General features: G+C 35.5%; 1 protein-coding gene across 24 annotated transcripts in view; it reads right to left on the bottom strand.

Moving 5' to 3' along the window:
* Positions 1 to 23,045, bottom strand: part of Picalm (phosphatidylinositol binding clathrin assembly protein) — a 130,439-nt gene that overhangs the window by 49,187 nt on the left and 58,207 nt on the right. For 4 of the 24 annotated variants that reach the window (XR_009585621.1, XM_060367503.1, XM_021644044.2 and 1 more), the window contains exons 13-20: positions 18,147 to 18,296; positions 10,738 to 10,845; positions 8,240 to 8,371; positions 8,125 to 8,155; positions 7,869 to 7,968; positions 5,416 to 5,439; positions 3,974 to 4,033; positions 2,617 to 2,721 (exon numbers count right to left, since the gene is read on the bottom strand). Coding sequence is in view for 23 of the 24 variants with exons in the window: in XM_060367503.1 (XP_060223486.1) it covers positions 2,617 to 2,721; positions 3,974 to 4,033; positions 5,416 to 5,439; positions 7,869 to 7,968; positions 8,125 to 8,155; positions 8,240 to 8,371; positions 10,738 to 10,845; positions 18,147 to 18,296 (710 nt within the window). In the remaining variant the exon portion in view is untranslated. The other 20 variants (XM_021644045.2, XM_021644053.2, XM_021644047.2 and 17 more) reach the window with 11 other exon arrangements.

The following is a 23,045-nucleotide window of genomic DNA, read 5'->3' as shown; positions in this document are numbered from 1 at the left end:
AGCTTCTCCAACTCCAATTTTCAAATTTACCAGCTTAAATTTTTTATTTTACATCTAATGTGTTTAGTAATGTAGGAATATATTAAGTCAACCTATAGAAATATGGAGGGTATGAATGATCAAAGGCTAGAGACAAATCTGTTCCTATAATAATGAACCCACTGGCCTATATATGTATCATCATCTTTTCTAGTTCATGAAATTGGAGTTTACACACTCTTGAGATTCCTACATTTTGATACTAATAATTACATCCACTTCCTTTGTTCCTCCTCCCTTTTTTCCTTCCTTCTCTTCACAGTGCTAAAGATAAAACCCAGGGCCTTATGAATGGGGGGCAAGTGCTGTACCACTGAACTGTATCCTCAGCCCCTAAATCAACCAACTAATTACCTCCCCACTGTGCATACATGCTTGTACACACACACAGCAGTCCATTCTACTACAGGAGTGGCTGTATGCTCCCAGTTCTCTGCCCTCCTACTGTTATGAAGTGCCAAGAAAGATCTAGCAAGATGCTGGTAGCTTGACATTGAATTCCCTACAGAAACAAATTTTTTCTACAAGAAGAGTATTTAAAAGCTCCCCTTTCCCTTTTTTTTTTTTAAAGATTTGTTTATTATGTATACAGTGTTCTACCCGCATGTAGGCCTGCACAACAGAAGAGGGCACCAGATCTCATTATAGATGGTTGTGAGCCACCATGTGGTCGCTGGGAATTGAACTCAGAACCTCTGGAAGAGCAGACAGTTCTCTTAACCTCTGAGCCATTTCTCCAGCCCTCCCCTTTCCCTTTCAACACTTGAATAAATCCAGTACCTAAAGCTAGTAGTGCCTTTATTTATTATAGTAAACACACTCACAAAATCGGTTTTTTTCACACACTTAACTGATGTCAGACTTGATTAAAATTGTCTACTGCAAACACAACAAAAACACATAGCCATTTTGAATCTTTAGCCATATCCTCCTTAAACTAGTAGTACTCCATTAAAAAAAAAATGAAGCATAGTTAATGAAGGGATCAACAAAACTTTTAAAATATAATTTTAAAAATAATATATTTTAAAAACCAAACACACCCGTTTAATTCTGCACTTCAACACAATGTAAAGCAACACAAGGTCCTCATAAAGATGTGATAAAAGAATATAGCAAGCCAACAACCTTTGCCACCACCAAAAAGCTTCAACAACCTTTAAAACCATCATCATGTACTCATTAATAGTTATTTTCTATCACAGCAACTTTGAAAAGAAAACAGACACTAGGGTAACTGGCTTTCTGCTTAAGTGACATAATACTTACACGGCAAATGATGATTTTACAAATTACTTTTCATCAATGAACATTGTAATTTATAGAAAACAGTAAAATGTGTTTAAAGTACAAGTTAAAACAGGATGTAAGACCCCTATTCTCCAAGAATAACTAACAGACTCAAGAGAAAGCACAGAAAGATAGAAAAAAAAAAAAAAAGACGTATGAGGACCCAGCATTTTCTACATATACATCTGGGAAAATGCAAATATTAGATACAAAACAAAGACCTTAGTACTCCTCTTTACGTATAATGAGCAAGTGAAAAAAAGCTCTAAAAGGTCCTGAATGATGCACAAGCACCAAAGCAAAGGTAGGGAGTGGTGCTCGGCTGGGATATAGCCTAGTATCACAGCTTATGTTCAGCAAACATAAGAGCATGGATCAATGATGGAAATACCCAAAAAGGATGAAATATGAAATGGTCTCCTATCTACTGCTGCCGTCAAATACACTAGATTCAGGCTGAATATACACTTACTAGGACACTGTACACCCTAGTAAGCCTACTATATATAGCATTGGAAAATGAACTCAAGCTAGCTGCCGAATATTCTGTTTTTCAAATAAGCTTCAAAATTATAGTCTACCAACTTTTTGACATTGACAACCATCTAGGAAACCAAGGAATGGACAATTATATGTGATGAGCAGAGCCGCAAATGAGGATTAGCTACCCTTCACTTTGTAAGGGCCTATCAAATAGCATCTAATAAACAAAATCCAAACTGCTAGACTCCACCCCACCCCCCATAAAATTAAGAGGAGCATTTAGGATAACTATCAGGAACAGGGAGAGCATAAGAAGCATTTACGAATGAAGTCTCTCTTCTACAGAACCTAAATCAACGTGGCCTTTCTGGTGGTTCGCCCCCCCCCTGCTTTTAGCACAGTCCTCAGTGATAAAAATTTACCTCATGAAAAATATCAGCCAAACTTTCTTTATGCTTTCTAAGAGTCTGCAGACATCCCAGATAACAGCAAACCCAAGCCATTAGCTATGATCTCATGTTGACCCCATAGGTTTAAGGGTCTAAATGCAAAGATCACAAAGAAACAGGATTCTTGGAAAAACCACAGCAGGAAGTTCTAAGACATTCCCAACTATAAAACCTATAATCTACTTGTCACTTTTCTGGAATCAATATTTTTAAAGTACTTGCTTCAGGAAGACAGAAAGTAATACCCACGACAAAGGGAAGGTTTGATTAAGTTCTTTCTTGAGTTGATTAAGGTGCTGTTAGTGTTACAGAGCCCTTCCAAATAAATGAGCATATGACAACAGTTCGGTACTACCTGTGCTCCTGATACAGGGCCAAAGGGGTTTGGTGGTCTCATGACAGGCTGGCTGTATATTAAGGTTGGTTGTGTCATTACAGGCACACTTCCCATCTGAGGAGGCTGGAAAATAAAATAATATTAAGTTACAAAATGTTGGCTCCCATACTCATTACTCTGGAAGAAGTAAACAAGAAGGCTAACAGGAGTGAAAGGTTGATGGTACCTTTGCTCTGACTATAAGGAAAAATTATTCTGCATGCAAGTAAGACTAATGTCTACTTCTTCTTCCTCTTCTAACTATTTTCATATAAAGTTCATTCTTTAAAAGTAGCAAATAGCTGGGTGGTGGGGGCATACATATGCCTTTAATCCCAGCACTCAGGAGTCAGAGGCAGGTAGATATCTAGAGGCCAGCCATAGTCTACAGAGCTAGTTCAAAGACAGTTAAGGCTACACAGAGAAATCCTGTCTTGAAAAACAACAAGTAGCAAATAAAGCCTAATTTTTTCTGTCCAATGAATTTACCAAACTTAAACTTTATTATACTATAACAAAGAAATAACAAAGAAATATTCTAACCACCACTAACAACAATGAGAGAGAGAGAGAGAGAGAGAGAGAGAAGGAGAAAGAGGAACAGGAGGTGATGATAGTGGAGAAAAAAAAGAGCTTCCCAAGTATCTACATTTTCTAGGTCTATATACAGAGAACTCTGTAGACTCTGTATCTAAATGTTATCACATCTCAAAGCATGCCAATTACCTTTGTACATCAAATCAAGTTTGTCACTATGTAAAGGATCATAAATGATGATTGATTTTGTGTACTTGTATGTGTAGGTGTATATGCATGTCCCTGTATATATGGGTATATAAGCACATACTTGAAGGCCAGGGGTCAACCTCATGTAACTGAGGATAACAGAATAAAGACTGTGGGGATGGTGAATGGTTCAGAGACTGGTTTTGTACTCCATCAAACACTCTCAAGAGAAAATCATTCCGGCCTATACCACACTAAATTTACCCCTATATAATTCAAGTTATACAACTACAAAGTAGTAAGGTGGTATCACCTCACTAACTGTAACAAAATAGCTTGACGCTAACAACATGTAAGTGAGTTTATAAAGAAAAACAACATACATAGCAAAGTTACAAGGGGAAAAATAAGTGATTAGCACTGGGCACATTAATCAGCAAAACCTATTTACAACAACTATTCTAAACACTTATGGAAGCAACTTATGGAAGATTCTTGGGCTAGTAGTATCTACAAGGCACTATATTTTTTTTTTTAAATCCAAGGTTGTAATAAATTATGTTAATAAATTACTCTATTTTCCAAAAATTATATTTAGAAATATACTTACAATTCCATATCCTATCATGCCTGTTGGTGTAGTAGCAGGATAGGCCATTACAGGGGGCGCCTGATATGGCAAAATAAAAAGTAAAAAGGAAATGTTAATTTCTGTATGTTATAAGTTTAAAGGATTGTCAGATTTCTATTTAAAACAAATTGCTAAGACAGCTATGATTAAGTGACATTTGTGATTGCTAGTAACTGTCAATTAATTCTCAGTGAGAAAAGTATCTCAAAATTAGCAGAAAAACAAAATTGCTAAAAGAAAAAGAAATACCACTTAAGCTTAGACTCAGCAGTCGTCTAAGATCACAACATACTGCACAGCTTCCAAAGACTTTCACAGAGCTCTGCTTGAGGCCCTGCCTCCCATTCCCAGCTCCACCAAAAATAAGCAAACACGTTAAAAAGTCTTCAGGTATTTAAAAATACCCAAATTTCCAAACTTTAAGGCCCATCATTTTCATAAAAATGTTTATCAAGAAAAAATTAATATGGACTGTTTCTCAGTGTTTCTTCACTACTGGAAGGAAAAAAAGAAGAAAAAAAAAAAAACCTAACAATTCCACATCAATTGGTAATCTGATGTTCAAAGAACCATAGGAAGATGGCAAGTGACTATTCCTATGATCGCAGCTTTCATGTAAGTAGCTGTATGACAGCTTAATAATATGTTCCAAAACTATCAACTACTTAAGAGGAACAATCAAGTTCTAAGCTTATATTTTAATGATGACTCCTTGACCTACATTTTTTATTGATGACTTATAAATACACAATCTAGAAACAAACTGTTTACATACAGCTGCTGTCTTAACAATATTCCCTATGTTATTTCTCTCATAAAAGACTAAAACTGAACACAGGTGAAAGACCAATAACACAGCTAAAATATGTTTGAAAATATATCGTATTTTAAAATATGCATAAAGTTAAATGAAGCATAACTGTAAAAAAATAACACTAAAGAGTGAAGTTTAGTATTTAGGTGAGCATGTAGGGCGTATTGGTCTCTCCCTACTTCAAAACCAAGATATACAAGAGCAGTAAGACAAATTGTCAAGTACAGCAGAAGCCTGTAAGATTACATGCAATTGTTATTTTAAACATTACCACAATCAACATTTCCCTTCATTCAAGTCTCAAGTGCATGGTGGCAGCACAGATACACACACAGACACCCAGCCATCTGGCAGCAAATGGCGGAATATTAAGCAAGAAAGAAAAATTGGTATTTCCCATGCCACCATCAGAATCAATTCTGGAACACACCCATGAAAATCAGTAGATGCTAGGGAGAATTTCTGGCACACTGAAAATCGGATGTGAAAACAAGGAATAGCCGGAAGGTTATGAGATTCTGCTGCAGCGGTGGTTAATTGCATGCCAATTTATTGCCAAAAAAAAAGAAAAAAAAAAAAAAAGAAGGGCTAGTTTTTGGTCACTTACGTATTGTGGAAAATGCATGCCATTCTGTTTTTCCCAGGGAGAACAATTACACAATGCAATAACACTGGATTAGAGCAAGTACTTACACAACAAAATACACAGAGAGCATTTAGTTTACAAATACATTCACCACTACCTAAAATTCTGGGTATGTTTATATCTAATAAAAGAACATCTATTACCAAAACACTATCAAGGTTGACAGAGGAAATGGAATTTTAGCTTCCTCCCCTTATATACACAATGGTTTACTACTTACAAATGTCGATAAGGCATAAGCTATACAGTGACATTAGTAAAGAAAATTCAAGGGCATCCTCAAAACACTGTGACATCACATATCTCCACCAGGTGGGGGCCACCAATGAAAAAAGTTTGTGGTTTTACAAATATTTTCAATAAAATAAATGAACTTGTTTTAAAATTTAAAAACCTTGACAGTGTTTAAGATTTAATTAAAAGATTAGAAATGTAAAAAAAAAAACAAAAAAAAACACAACACCATAAGCAGCAGTTTACTCTTAGTGAATCACACCACAGGCCCCACACATTAGCCATCAAAAATAAAAAGACTATAAACTATACACAAATATTTGAAAGAAGATATCTTAAGAGATGACACACTACCATATAAAACACACTGTTATTCTGTCAACTCACATTCAAATGCTAGATGGTTAAGTGTTTATTACATTCTAGTAGTCAGTCAATCTTAAGGTAAATGCTAGCCAAAGCTCTCAGTATTTCATAAAGATTAATGCCGACTTAACATTAAATAAGCACACACCACTGTGTTTTCATAGTATCTGTTGTACTTCCAACATTATACAGACATTATTAATGCACAATCCCATTCTACAATCATAAAGCCCACTAACCTAACTGCTGCCTCCAATTCTAGTCACTGAGACATGTTATAATGGGAAAACACTAGATTCATAATCAAGTTTCAATTTAAATCAGTTTTTCATTTTGAGATTTTAAAAAGAAGCACAGGTATCATTGTACTTCAAAATGACATACATACTCCAACTCTCCTGAGATAACATTATAATCTTAGTATACACTTACTGTAAAGTCACGTGCATATGCTTGTGTTTGTAAGTAAAAACCTAAACCACTGAGCCAAACACAGTGTTAGAGCTGTAATACCAGCACTTGGGAGGGCAAGGAAGGATAGTGCATTTGAAAGTGATCTGAACCATTCAGAGCCAGTTTGGGCTATATAACACACCTCTGTACACACTCAAAAAATGCCTCCTCAAAAACAACAATATAAAGTTAAACTTCAGTATTGTCATTTTACAAAGTCTAAGGCTATTAACTCTTGTAAAACTTTTATCAGTACATGGATTTAACCTCAGCCCCCAATTTTAACATATAAGCAACCCAAAGTAAACAGGGCAATGTCCTATAGGGGCTTAATGACAAAAAAGCTGCTATATTTATCAAGCACAATGACGCTTTCTAACAACTGGGGAGGCTATACTATAGTGCTTAAGTAATCAAAACCTTATCATACCACATTTCAAAGTGTTCCACCAGAAAGGGTATATATTTCCCTGACTGAGGAAGAAGAAACTTGGCAGATTAGAATAAAGCAGGCCAAAGATAGGAAAATAGCCATAAACTATTCTGGGTCTACGATGCCCAGATGTAATTAAAAACATCAACAGGACCTCCATACTACTTAACTAGCAAACACTGTTAATTCATCTGTTTGCAGTTAATGAACTTTATAATCCCTAAATTCAATATTCACAGTATTTTCCGCGTTATCCATATTGATCCACACAACAGTTCATTCCCTAGCAAGATGGAATAAACCAGAGATTCAACCTACAAGTGTTGAGATTACAGGTCATACACCAGTACATTTGGCTAAGAATGAGGCTTATCATATCAGGATGTGAACTACATGAAATACGAGAGTCAACACAGCGTGACTAAGAGCTTCCTATATGTTGCTTCTACGCCACTTATTAAGAATGTATCCTATTAATTAAGAACTCTGTACCACTGCCATACTTCTTAGTAACTGCATGTATCCCTGTCCATAACAATTTTTTGTTTTGTTTCATTTTTTTAAGACAGGGTTTCTCTGTGTAGCCTTGGCTGTCCCGGACTCACTTTGTAGACCATGGTGGCCTCCAACTCAGAGATCTGCCTGCTTCTGCTTCCCTGAGTGCTGGTTTTACAGGTGTGTGCCACCGTGCCCTGCTAAATAACCACACATTATTTATTAAAATGATGTCTGGCATGGAATAATTTTAAATTATGTTAGAGATTAAAATGTGCCTGATGAAGACAAGTCAATGAGTTTTCAAGAAAAATGAAGTACTTAGTAAAACTTAGTAATAATCTTTCCACTTATGTCTGTTATGCTACATTTTTGTAACACATTTAGTTAAAATATTCATGTATATTAATGTATCAAAGCTTTCCCAACTCACCATTGTTGCAGCACTCCAGGCAGTTGTTGGTGCAACCTTTGGTTGCCAGTTAGATCCTCCTGTTAACTTCTTTTCACCTGGTTGACTCCAACTTACATCACTTTAAATAAAAATAAACACACAATATTTCTGTACTATAGGAACACACTGAACACTACTGTTTATAGTACCAAGCTGACAACTCTATACATGCTTCTGAGGTGACAGTCACATCAGCTTCCACATGATATTTAAATAATACAAATAAGACACTTACTTCTTAGTGGTGCCATTTCCAATGCCAAGATCTAGGAAAAGAGAAAAGTATTTAAAAACCAGAATAATTTTAATAAACAATTTAAGGATGACTAAAGAATAAAAGGCCTACTTACTGCCCACAAGGTTGGCTAAAGACGAATCCAAGTCATCAGACACTAATTTGTTAGGTGGAAGTTTGGCAATAGGAAGACTCTGGTTCTGAGAGGCCACTGTTGGTTTGAGAAGTCCACCTAGTTCATCAAAGCCTTAAAGTTACAAACAGATGAAATGGGATGCGTAAGGAACCTCATGTGCTGCAGCTTTCTAAAGGAGTTCTATATCCCTTTTCTCCTTGTTTACTCACTGCCAGTTTTCCAGAACACAGGAAATGCCCTCATGTGGAATAAGGAGAAATCTGCCATCTTCAAGTGAACTTTAACACAAATATTTGTCTAATCTAATGACAAAATTATATCCATGTTAAAGGAGATAAGGGAAATGCTGTAAACAGGGAGGAAGCAGAATGCAAATCTCTATTTCAGCAACATTTTTCTAAACACTTGATATTTTTTAAATTTTAAAAAATATTTTAAAATTTCTTTTATGCTGGAGCTTGAGAAATCGCTGAGCAATTCTCAGCACCCATATCAGGTGTCTCACAACCACCTGTAACTTAAGCCCAGGGTGTTCAATGTCTCCATCCTCTGCTTGTGCACATACCTGGCCCCTCCACACACGTATTTTAAAAATTAATCCTTTTTTTAAAATACATTTTTTTTAAGATTTATTTATTATTTATTCAGTGTTCTGCCTGCATGTGTGCCTCAGGACAGCAGAGGGCATCGGATTTTACTACAGATGGTTGTGAGCCACCATGTGGTTGCTGGGAATTGAACTCAGGACCTTTGGAAAAGTAGACAGTGCTCTTAACTTCTGAGCCATCTCTCCAGCCCTAAAAATTTATCTTTTAACTTACAAAAAGAAAAAAATTGTGACAGGTCTTCACTATGCAGTTCTAACTGGGCCAAAACTCCTATGTAGAGTGGGCTGATACCAAACTCAGGGAGCTCCACCAGTCTTAGTGGTGGGATTAGAGGTATATGACAACACATCCAACATAGCAAGCCCTTTTCAAAAAAGCTTTTTTAAATTCAGTGTGAATGTGTGTGTGTATGTCTATGTGTGATGAGAGAGAGAGAGAGAGAGAGAGAGAGAGAGAGAGAGAGAGAGAGCTGAAAACCTATGAGTTGTTTCTCTCCTTCCATGTGAATCCTGGGGATTGAACTCAGGTTGCCTTGGCAGAAGTGCCCTTACCTCTTAGGCCCAAGAGGATATACTTCAGAGAACTTTTCACAATTCTCATATTTGGGAGTATAAGAACTTAAAGTCAGGTTGGAGAGATAGGTCTGTAGTTAAGAGAACTGATTGCTTTTTCAGAGGACCCAGACTTAGTTCCTAGCACCCACATGGTGGCTCACAACTCCCTGTAACTCCAGTTCTGGGGAATCCAAAGCCCTCTTCTAGCCTTCAAGTGTGCCTGCATGTGCATGGTACATATAGAAACAAGCAGACAAAAAAGCCCCCATACACATATATAAAAATAATTTTTAAATAATTTTCAAAATTAACAACAGCAACAATAATAAAAAGAACCTAAATTGTTTTACAAAGGTTCTTTCACCAAAGGATAAAAGGTAAAAAAACAAATCTAACCAAGCCAGGCCACTCAGGGACTCAACAGCATAACTGATTCAGGAATGCTAGAGTTTAAAACAGGAAGTCACCAAAGATGACGATTTACAAAATATGAACAACTACTTTCTAATTCCCTTTTCCTAGCCAAGCTAAACTAAAAAAGGAAAAGTCAAATGAATTCCCAAAATACAGAATTATATGCCTACTAGTACCCACTAAGTAAATTTTTAGTCCATACATAGAAGCTTGCTTCTTACTTTATGGATACCTATTTATACATTGTGTAACTAGTAACACTTCAATATGTTTTAAAATTTAAAATGTAATTGTTAGCAAAAGTTGGTGACAATCTCTCTGTAGGAATAAAATTAGAACATTAAAGTCTTATGCAAATTTTATAAGCTTCAAGCTACTAAGAATCATATAATCCTCCCCTCTAGAATTTTATAGTTTTTTAAAACAAATTAGTAGGTGTACTTTAATAATAATCACTACTAAGATGATTTTTTAAAAACCCTGTAGAACAAACCTTCTAACTTATTCTTCTCACTTACATAGGAACTATCTAAGCAAATCAGGGTACCACATGCTATGTCTTCAGTTTCAAAAATAATCTCACATACCATAATTTCAACATGGTCATAGTTCATTTCAGAAAAATAAAAGTTATAACTAGAAAGCTACAGTACTTCACACAGTCACTAACAATTTAGCACTTTACCAAGAAATTGTTTTCTTACTGTGCTGTGAAACAGGGTTTGCCTTAACTCTAAAATTCTACCAAAAGGCAAAATAAATACTTCTTGAAGTTGTCATCAAGTGGCTTGCAGAATTACTTTAATTTATAAATGCTAAAACCAGCATCATGTTTCCTATAGAGAATCTACATTAACATACTATCAAATTTTAAATAAATAAACAAAACCTTTTTCCTTACCGCCAGAATCTACAGCAACATTCGTAGATTTATTTCCAAACACAGATTCAAAATCAACATTAAGGCCAGTTGAAGGATGTGGCTGTGCAACTGGAGAAGGACTGAATCCTAAGAAAAAGCAAAATGCAAAAATGTTAAATTCTCTACTCACTACATTAATAGTTAAATACAACAACTATAAATTATCTTTAATAATGGTAACTAAATAGGGGGAAAGCAATAAAGCTAGTTTTTCAAGCATAATATTTTCTCTATTACATCATGCTCCCCCTTTGAGACATAGTATCACTCTGTAGTCCAAGGAATCCTCCTGCATCAGCCACCAAGTGCTGAAATTATAGGAATGAGCCATCACACCCAGCTATATTTCCACTAAAATCACCTAAGAAAATTAAGGCTGAGCAACATACAATGAATCATGAGTTTACTTCATCAGAGAAATAAAGCCTTTGCTTGCCTTTCTTTTATCTTAATTTTGAATTTGATAATTTCCTAAAACTTAAACTCATCTAAAATGCCTTGCTATCTCTCTACCTACAACTTTTTGTACCCTGTAACTCTCTCAGGATACTCCTTCTCTACCTGACACCAGCAGTAAGACATTTAAAAAAAAAAAGTTTCACTACTTCAGTTACTTGTGTGTGCTTGTGTAATATGCTTTTGTGGGCATGCGTGTGCCACAGTGTATGTGTGGAAGTTAGAAGACAACTTCTAAGAGTTCTTTCCTTCCACTATGTAAGTTTGGCATACAAATTCAGGTCATGTTGCTTAGCAGAAAGCACCTTTTACACACTGAGCTATCTCACTGGCCCAGAAGTTACATAGTTTAAGGTAAATCTGAGAACTGGCAGGATTCTATAAAAGTTGCAATCTCACAAATGTTTCTGACCAACTGTTTTTGGAACATAAAGAAAAATTATGTTCTTTCAACTCTTACCAACTCTTCAATTCAACTTACCATTTTTTATACTAGAGATGACAAGTATGGGGCCAAGCATACTAACTAATTAGCCTAAAACCAGCCCACAACACAAACCCATAAACAAGACAATTTTACTTTGTGTTATCCCCTGGAGCTAATATGTTATGTTAACAAGTATCAATATTGAATTTCTGAGGCCTGCCAATGCTGAGTTAGCATAGATAGAGCTTTAATTCTCAAGATATGTTTTTCTGAAGTTGAGTGTGTAAAATTCTAGAAGCTAAAAAGAACGAAAACCATCTAAAAATGTTAGGTTTATCACATGACTTGAGCTTTGAATCACTAAATATATTTCAATAGTCTGCAAAAAAAAAATCACAAAAACAGAGTCATGATTTATAACAGGTTGCAGTCACTTGCTTCTACAGCGTCTTGCTAAATTTTAACAAGTCACAATGTAAACATATAAAAGCATCTCTAGAAGGTCAGCATCTATACCAACAAGGGAATTTCTGGAATTCTATACTGGTTCTCTTTCTTCTAGTAGAGAAGACCCATCATCAAAACTTACTTCAAATCCCCAAGAATATGACGAAAATGCTGACTTAAGCATTTTTAAAGGTTTTTCTTTTTCAATCCTTATCGTGTGTGTGCGTGTGTGTGAGAGAGTGAGAAAGAGAGAGAGAGAGAGAGAGAGAGAGAGAGAGAGATTATGTGCCCGACATGTAGGCAGGATCCTGTGGAGCAAAGATATCAGATCTCCCTGGAACTGAACTTACAACTGTGAACCTACCATGTGATGCTGGGACTTGAACCTGGGTCCTTTGGAAAGCACCCAGTGCTCTTAATCTCTCAGCTATTTCTACAGCTCAAGCAATTGTTTTTGACACTATTCCTTACAAAGTGGCACACATACTCGTGATCCTACTTTAAAGTAGTATTTGAGGTTATAATATGAATATTTAGAATCCACAAGTTGAGAATGTTTAAAGTAACCCTTACTGTAATCCCTAAATTATTTTTGTTTCAAAAACACTGGTCTTAGGATGAAAAACAAATACTATCAAAGTATAAAATCATTTAGTATTTATATCTGTTGACCAGTATTTCAAAAGGATCTTAGAATTCTAGACTCATTGATTTAGTAACACTCAAATGCATACAAAGCTTTAACATTCCATGGGCTTTATGGTTATTATTATAGCTTCTTAAGAGCAAAGCATCATGATTGCTCATGTTAGCATTGTAGGATGTATACTATTGCTTCTCAGACTCTTTGGGATAATCTTAGCCAATGAACCTAACCTTTTGGTCATATATGTATTTTCTCCTGCTATGATGATCCCATTTTTATTTACCCTTTATGGCAATCTAAGAACAACTTTATTATTTCCTATTATAGGGGAACCATCTTCTGAAGCATCTTGGATGATTAATTGTGAACTTGCAAAAATTATTAGCTACAAGTAAAAAAGAAAAGTTAAAAAAGAAAAAAAATATTCCAAAAGATGTACCTCAAGTTTAAAAAATATCCTACATACATAGACAAAATTGTAATAGTGCCTGGGGAAGCAAGCAATGTATTTCTAAGGCAACCATTTTTTTTTCTGTATATCATTGCATGTGTACACACACACAGCCTTTCGAGGTAAAGAGATTTTTCTTGCTATTTCAAAGAGTATGATTGACATAATGGTCCTCACTTTTTCACTTTTTCAGTTACTTATCAGTATTATCCACTTCTAAAATTTAAAAGCTACTTAAAACAAAAACAGAAAACCTCAAGGTTGAGCCAACAAGAGAGCTTGGCAGGTAAAGTGCTTGTTATGCAAGCCTCAACACCCTAACAACTCACACCAGAACTCCATAATGGATGAAGAGCCAACTCCACAAAGCTGTCTTCTAACCTTCATAACATGTCACATCACCCATCTTATATACACATAGGTAAGTTAACACTGGGGAAAACAACAACAAAACTTTCAGATAAAATGTAGGAGGCATTCAAGGCCAATCTGGGCCACATGGTAAAACTCTACCTCAACAAACAATAAGCAAACAACAATAAACCCAACTAACAGTACTATTTCAATGGGTAAACTTTAGAGTGACGGAGAGACAGACAAACACAAAAGGGGAAAAAGAGTACCTACTCTTGCCTTTCATAAGACCCAGTAAAAACTGCCACTAGTGAGCACCATTCCACAAACAAATATTTTGGGAAAAATCTCAAAAGGATGTAACAAATAAACTCAGAGGTACAAAATAGCACTGGAGACAAAAAAACAAAGGAAAAAAAAAACCCTAAACATCTTTGAAAACAGGAAAGCAAGTTAGTTCAGAGGGTAAAGGCATCAAGCCTAATGACCTTAGTTCAATCCCAGGAACCTACACAGTGGGAAGAAGAAAACCATCTGCAATATGCTGTCCTCTGAACTCCACATTCGAGCTGTGGTGCTCACACATGCCCACACCCATACACACTCATTAAAAAACGTTTTTCAAAGAAAAAAAAACAAAAAACAAAACTGGTTGGGTTGTCAAAAGATTTCAGTGTTTCTACCAATAAACTTAGCTTCATCATGTCTTGTCAGAGTAATCGCTACCATTTATTAAATCCTTTTAAATACTATGCACAATATTTACCAACAGGATACTATTTAAACTTTACATCAACCTTATGACACAGTTATCCCCAAATTTACAGATGGGCAAACTAGTAAACTGTAAACAAACTTTACCTAATGCCAAAGATTGAGTGAGGAGCAAGCAGAACTAACAACGCTTGACTCCAGAATATTATTGGAGTTTTCCGTTTATTCTAAGTATCCACTTTATATAAACACGAGAAAAATAAAACGTTACTATACCTATAATAATTTTTTTATAGATTTGCTTATATTATATGTATGGATGTTTTGTTTGCATGCCTGTCTTGTGTCCCTGGAGGACAGAAGAGGGTGTCAAATCCTAAGAAAATAAAATTACAATCAGCTGTGAGGTACCATGTAGGTGCTGAAAACTGATCAGGTCACCTGAAAGAGCAGCAAGTAACCTTCCTTGTTGAGTCATATTTCTCCTTTCCAATTAAAAAATAAAAAAAATATATATATTTTAAATTTTATGTACATTGAGGTTTTTACTAAATCTATTTCTGTATAAGGGTGTCAGATCCCCTGGAACAGGAGTTACTGACAGTTGTGAGCTGCCATGTGGGTGCTGGGAATTGAACCTGAGTCCTCTGGAAGAGCAGTCAGTACAGTGCTCTTTACCACTAAGCCATCTTTCCAGTCTCTCTTTTCCAATTTTTATTTACTAAAAGTGTGTCAATTTTTAATCTTTTTCTTGCTAATTCTAGGCTCCCAACACAAATGACTCTTGGCAATTGTACAATCTAAGAGCAATGAAAAAAAAAAATCAGTCTTAAAGATGTTTAAATAAGGCTGGAGAGATGTCTCAGAGAAGAGCACTGGGTGTTCCTCCAGAGGTCCTGGGTTCAAACCCGGCAACCACATGGTGGCTTATAACCATCTATAATGCGAACTGGTGCCTTCTTCTGTTGTACTGGCAAACGTTCAGGCAGAATGTTGTATAAATAATAATAAGTAAATAAATCTTTAAAAAATGATGCTTCAACAATTTAGATAAGAAGTATATTCAAAATATGAAGCATTCCACTTATACAAGATTGGTTTTCATGACAGTTTTATGATTGTTGTAAAAAGTGAGCATAGTGTTAGATGTTAAGCAATCACATTTAAACTCATGAATGTTCCACAAATCTCAACTTTCATAGGCTCAAAGACTAAATGTTCATTTAAAGTTATATAATCTTACTTAATTAAAGTAAAACTTGAATTCAAACAAAAATTTGCAGGAGTCCAAACATTTGATTCTATCAAATGCACTCATTATTCTCTTTTCAGATATAAGAACCTCACTTCTTGATTTTCACTATATGTATACATTTTTGGTTTGTTTTTGTTCTTTGAGGAAGGTCCTCTTCATATAGACCTTCCTGGCCTTAACCTCAGAGATCCACCTCTCTCTGCCTCCCAAGTGCTGGGATTAAAGGCATAAACACATACAATTAGCTGGTCTTTATATTTATTGTAGTGTACTGAAGAACACATTTGCAGGGCTACAGAGATGACTCAGTGGTTAAGAGTATCTGTAGCTCTGCCAGAGGATCATAGTTCAATTCCCAGCATCCATATCAAGTGGCTTGCTGCTGACTTTTATAACTCTAGCTCCAGGATATCCTCTTTTGGCCTTGAAGAGCACTCAAAGACACATGTCATACACTTACACAGACATACAAACATATATACATGAATTAAAAAAAAAGCATAGATGAAAAAAACCAATGAACTCAAAGAAGAGCTTTAAATTCTGTAAGCTAATGATATTAAAGGTAATACACTCTCATGAAGATGTCTAAGTATAGATTAAACAGCACATTAGACACCTATTTTAAAAATCATCATGTGCTTAAATAAATAAGGAAAATAAGAATAGAAAGAGAGGAGATGCATCTTTAAAAGCAAGTTGTGGCGGGGCTATAGCTCAGAGGTAGAGTTTGCTGAGAGTGTCCAATGTTGGTATAATGTTCTTTTGGAATGTATACACTTTACCCTTGTTCATTCAAATGCTGATTTCTCTCCCCCACCCTCCCAACTTGCTGGTTTCAATCCAGACATTGCACTGTGATACTTATTCTAAGCATCACCTGTCTCAACTTTGGGTAAACATGCCAAAATAAAGCAACCAGCCACAATGTTGAACAATGGAAAGGAAGTAGGAAGAGAGGGAGGATCCAGAGGACAGGAAGGTGTGTGAGGCAGAGGAGGAGAGAAGAGCAGGAGAGAGCTGGGAGAGCAGAGCTGGAGGAGAGGTCTTGGAACGATGTGGAGAATGAACCAGACCTAAGATTTCACTAAAAGCAAGTATAATGAGGGAAATCTAAATGTTAGGAAACTACGTGGGCTTGGAGGTTTAGGATGGAACAACTATTGCCCAGCGTTGTGATCTAGATTAATTAAATAAATCCCAGTCTCTGTGTGGTGATTTGGGTATACAGCTGGTTTAGGATTAACAGCACTGTTACTAAAAGATAGATCAATAGTAAATACAACAATACAACAGCCCAAGTTCCTAGGTTCAAACTCCAGTACTGGGATGGGGGAAGGGCATAAAAGGGGATGGATAGGGGAGTAGGCTTATTTATTCTTAACAAGGTTATACAAATTCAGCCAGGTAAGGATGCATTTTTAAACCTTGTACTTGAGAGGTATAGGCAGGAAGATCTCTTTGAATTCAAGGCCAGCCTGGACTACATACTGAATTTTTCAGGACAGCCAGAACTAAACCACTGAGACTCTGTCTTGGGAGGTGAGGGTTACAGGAAGAAACCTCTCCTGTATAAACAAATCAATACAGTAACAACAATAGAAGGCTCATGACATATAAGAGCAGTAGTAGGGTAAACCTGAGTACAAAGAAAATCCTGACAAGGCACATGAAAAACAACTCAAGATGAAGGAGAAAAGGAAGAAATGGGGATGGAGAAACTAAAAAGAATTAAAACAAAAAACAGGAGAATCCAAGCATCTGGATAATTTAAAACTATACTAAAAATTTTGAAAGAACATAAGGCTCTGAGTATCCTATTAAAAAGATTAAAACCCACTGTATCAGTTTAATAAACAACAACAACAAAAAAAACCCTTCTCACTATCTCATTAGGAAAAATATGAAGTCATTGGATTTTCAGCCAATTATGACCTATCTTCGAAATACCTAGCTTTACAGAAAAAAACAGGACTAGACTAAGATTCTAGCATTTTTTTTCAACTTTAGTATATACTTTTAAACTTACTATTTTCTACATAAGTCATGTAAAATTTGAGTTTTCATATTGCAATGACAGGTTAGTCAACTCTAATCTTTAAATTATCTAATTTTATTAGAAAAAAATGAGCACACACTTTTCACTTTTTCACTTTTTCTTCAGAAAAGGAATGAAGTGAAAGCCTTACAAAGAGCACTAAGAATATATACGATATAAGGCAATATGAAATTATAATATGCAATAGATTTATTAAGAATAACTGCTCTCCTTCCAATGCACAAATACAAAAATACAAGAACATATAAATATGTAAATTTAAATGCCATTTTAAAATCAATTCACTAAACTAATAAAACAATACTACACAAGATACAGACAGCTGGAGTGTTACACTACAATGGACAACAACACAGAAAATTCAGACTCAAAGAAATCTTATTTCCTAAAAATCTGCATCAAACACAATCAGGAGTAAGGAATGAATTTAACAATCTTACTACATTATCACTCTAGTTAACTTAAAAATTTGAAGTTAAAATCCCAAGTACTTATTATAGCACTTTAAAAGTAACACATAAGTTAAAAAAAAAATAGCACAGACATTAACCGGGAAACCAAAGGTTAAAGGTACTTTACCAACAAACATTTCATGAGTAGGTGTCCTAGTAGTAAAAGTGGGCACATCTGAAGAAATGGGAAGGTGAACATCACCACTACTTTTTGTGAGGAAGGGATTTAAGCTTGGAATGGCATCATCAACAGCATCTAGAGTGGCAGAGAAAGGATCTGTGCAGTCCAAGTGAATTACAGCAAAATGAAGAAAGGAAGTAAATAAATTAGTTTTGTGATTAGTTGAAAGATGCAAAGTGAAAAGTAGTAGTTATATTATTATTAATTTTACACACAAATACATTTAATCAGTAAGATAGAAGAATTGAATTTAACACAAAGAAATTCTTAGGGGAATAATAATCTCCATTAATAACCGAAGCAGAACATTACAGATATACTTGCTCTCCCACATGAGAAAGCCAATAGTCACATAGTTAAATAAGAGAATAACCACCAAAATATTCCCATAAAGGCCACTCACCTTGCACCTGTTCTAGCTTACTGTACTGGTTTTCATGGCATAACTCTGCTTACTCAAATCATTGAAATAAATACTTGGTAAAAGTATGGTATTAGTAAATTTCCAGAAGAATAAAGTCATTTCAAATTAAGGTAAGAAACAAATTCTAAAATTTGTAAAACTCCTGTTTAAGTTCAACAGTCAGAAAACTAAAATAAAATGAATGAAAGATTTAAGGAGAAAGGATCTACTGACAATTTAGAACAGAGATGACTGTCCAGTCTGGGAGCAGTTTTGAAAGTCTTGAAGTGGTTTCCTACAGGATAACAAATGTTTCCATCATAAAACTAACAAGCTTTTCTCCTTCAAATTCTCTAAAGTTATTCTCCAATTAGGTATTTCCTGTTCCTGTGCCTCATTCAAGATACTGTTCTAGTGGTGAAAGCCTTTTCTTAAGATTTAAATGGCTAACTATAGGGGGAAAAATAAAGCAGACATATAGCAAATTTTTTCAGGAAGATGGTTCTATACTCTCAACCAGCTGCCTTTCAATCTATTCCTGCTTTAAGACTACATAAACCAACAATAACCACACAAAGAACTAAGATCCAGCTAGCTCACTCACAGGCACACTTCCCTTAGAGTCAATCAAATCAAGGCAAGCGTTCATTAACCCTAAATGTAACGACGTAAGTACTTTTCTAGGAAGAAATCCTATAGAATATCAATTCACACTAAGAAAAATCAGATCTAAACTCAAAATATACTAATTAACTGCTCAAACATAACTGATACTTTAATAGCTTTTGCATGCATGCAAAAAACAAAACAAAAAAAAAGCAACAATGGGGGGAGAAAGTAAGAAAAAATAATTCAGAAATAAACAACAGTAAACAAACAGATACAAGAAGTGTTGGTACTAAAGCCAGAATATAATTTTGCAGGGAATCATGGAATTGGTCTGGTCTAGCTGCCTTGAGAAGCATGTGACATAGGTTTTTCAGGTTCAAGCCTATTGTTCCTGTGTGTGTGTGTGTGTGTGTGTGTGTGTGTGTGTGTGTGGTGTTCCTTCAGTTCCTGAGACACCAAGCCACTCCCTCAGGCAGTGAAGCATTCAGGTCAACTGTGAATCTGTGTCCTTTCAGAAGCCAGGGAAGCATGCATCAGTTTGGCAGAACTACTCTTAGACATTAATCTTGAATACCCCGTCTAGCTTGTAACCGGTATTACATTCTGTTTTGTTAAAAGTCTGACTGACTAGGATAAACTTGTCTCAGCTTCAGTGTTGTTGAGAACTCTAGTCTGGCCTGGTTTTCATTCCCACTGATCATATCACAAGACCCTGGTTTGGTAAGGAAGCGCTGGTGCTTATATAATGCTATCTATCCACTGTAGTTCCTTGTACAATAAGAACATCTGAGTTTAGAGTTGACTAGCAGAGTTGAAAGTATACTTTGAAAATACCTGATAATGATGTAAAGATTTTTTGTTGTTGTTGTTTTCAAGACACGGTTTTTCTGTGTAGCCCTGACTGACCTGGAATTCACTATGTAGACCAGGCTAGCCTCAAACTCACAAATCTGCCTGCTGATGCCTCCCATGTGCTGGGATTAAGGGCATGCACCTCAACCACAGAGCATAATATATAGCTTTGAAGTATATTTTGCTTTGCTGAGCAAAAATAAAAGGATACACAAAAATGTACAAACACACTCAAAATAGAACAATCAAACAATTAAGAAAATCCAGTTTCTACGCTATTTGACAAAATACTACCATGAATCTAGGCAGTTCTAATTAGTAGACAAAAATAATAAACACAAATTATTAATATAGGGGTATGCCTGAAGAAGACACCTATAGTCTTCCTTAATCAATATTCCACCATATTCACTGAGACACTCAAAGGATAGTCTTATCTATCAAGTTTGCTCATGAGATCTTGTTTCCAGTACCCATCTAACATCTGGAATGGCTCCCATAACTACCTGACATTCACATGGGTTCTAAGGACCCAAACTTAGGTCCTCTGGTTTGCTCAGCAGCAAGTGCTTGAACCACTGAGTGATCTCCCTAGCACTCTTAAACTTTTTGAAAAACAATTTTGTCCATTATGTTTACTTTCTATTTTGTCTTGAAACATGTTGTCCAGGCTGACTTAAAACTGCAACTAAGTGGTAAAGCTCTGGTTAGCATACATGAGGTTCTGGGTTTTAATCACATTTTATGTTCGATGAAATTTTCTTGTATGTAAGATTCCCTTATTGCAAGTTGGCTTCAATTTAAAAAAAAAATCCTAATCTGAACCTCAAGGATATGAATAATAATAACTCATTTAGTGTTTACTGTTGACTGCACTAAATTCCTTTAAGTACTCACTACTTCATTATGCAGAAATCAAACACTGAAACAATTACCAATTTAGAGCTAAATATTTTTATGAGAAAGTAGAGTTTAATTCTATGTGCATTAAAGGGCTCACAGTAAAGACTACATTTCTTTCCTCACGTTATGAAAGTTTTGGAAAAGTAACAGTGTGATTTCTACTCCTCCTGTTCCCACCATGTCAGATTTGTTTGTTTGTTTTGAGATGGAGTCTCTTCATGTAGTAAAATTGAGGCTTTACATAGTAAAATATGAGATCCACATGCCTCTGCCTCATTAGTGCTGGGATTAAAGGCATGTGCCACCAACTCCAGCATTCAATTTGAATTCTTAAAGTCTTCATTATTCATGTACAACAAGCTAAATGCTAGAACATGGGACAAATTATTTTTTAAAAAAATGGCAAACAAAGCAAAATACTTTAAAACAATATGTATGTATGGTTAAACATAATGTATTTATAAAGATGAGTAACATTCCATCTGCTGCATGAGTTCAGCCACTATAGAAAGTTTTACTTGTCATTGTTCAAGTTACTGCACATGATAAACTCAAAAGGGATTTTACAGTTCCAGTCCTTTGAAATGTTGAATATACATTTAACCTACAAAAAATTTTAGTCTATTTAGAAAAAAGTAACTACTCAGCTTTTATTTAAAACAAAGAAGGGCTGAGGATATGGCTAAGCACATAAAGGTGCTACTTAGCCACCAAGTCTGACATTCTGAGTTCAATTTGTGGGACCTACATGATGGAAAGCTCCCAAAAGTTACCATTGGGCCTCTATACATACACAGACACAGACACAGACACAGACATAGACACAGACACACACACAGACACACACACCCAATATCAATAAACATATAACTTTAAAATAAAATTAACAGACGATTACCTTCTAACTACAATAGAGACTATGCTTATCTCTTTAGCTGTATGTGTAAATGGAATGTTGTGGAAATGTTCCCTCCATGCACCAGCTGGCCTGTCCTCTTTTCCCTTGGTCTTGGCCACTCATGGAAGGAGGACTACTAAGGAACCATCAACTATTAAAAACACACACAAACACACACACACACACAAATATTAAAAATGAAGAAGTTAAAAACCACTTAACGGTCTCACTAATAATGCTAACATTTAAAAAATATATTTGTTTTTTATTTTATGTGTATGAGTGTTCTTCTGCCTGTAAGTATGTATATATAAGCCACCTGGTGCCTATAGAGGCCAGAAAAGGAATTAGATTTTCTGGAACTGGAGTTACAGGTATTTGTGTGATGACATATGGGTAGTGGGAACTGAACCCAAGTAGAATAGCAAGTATTATCAACAACTGACCAATTGCTCCAGCCCAAAGTCCAATATTTTAAAATAGACATTAAACAGAAAAAGACCATAAAAATGTATCAAATTCTAAAACCAGGATCTTCTAGGACATTAAGAAATGCTTTTTTGTTGGGTGTTGGTAGTACATGCTTAAAATCCTAACAATCGGAAGGCAGAGGCAGGTAGAACTCTTGTGAGTTTGAGGTCAGCCTGGTCTACAGAGCAAGTTCCAGGACAGCCAAGGCTACAGAGAAATCCTGTCTTGAAAAACAAAACAAAACAAAAAACAGAAAGAAGAAACACCTTTATATTCTTTTTTATTTTTATATTTAAGACTTATATGAGTTTCTGTCTGTGACTGGGTTTATGCATACGCATGTGGAAGGAGGCTCGTGACTTCTACCCAGGCAGTTGTAATATGCCCAACATGGGTGCAGGGAATTAAACTAGGTTCTCTACAATATGGCTCTCTTAACCACTGAGCCATCTCTCCAGCACCAATAAATTCCTTTCTTAACCTTTAGTACACTGTCTATAGTTTGATTTTAAAACAATTCTAAAATACTTATTAAACTGTCAAAAATAACTCTCAAATCTCAAGATTTTAATAAATTAACCTAACCTTAATGCTTATACAAAACTAGCCTAAAAATCAAGTGCTTATAATTCTCTACTCCCTTTGAAATAAATACAACCCATCCTGAAGAGAAAGTGTCTACCTATTCCACAAAGTACTTTTCTTATAT

The sequence above is a fragment of the Meriones unguiculatus genome, chromosome 14 (assembly GCF_030254825.1).
Source record: "Meriones unguiculatus strain TT.TT164.6M chromosome 14, Bangor_MerUng_6.1, whole genome shotgun sequence".
NCBI classification, from domain to species: Eukaryota; Metazoa; Chordata; class Mammalia; order Rodentia; family Muridae; genus Meriones; species Meriones unguiculatus.
Note: the sequence above shows the minus strand (reverse complement) of the source record. Positions and strands in the feature narration are given on the sequence as shown.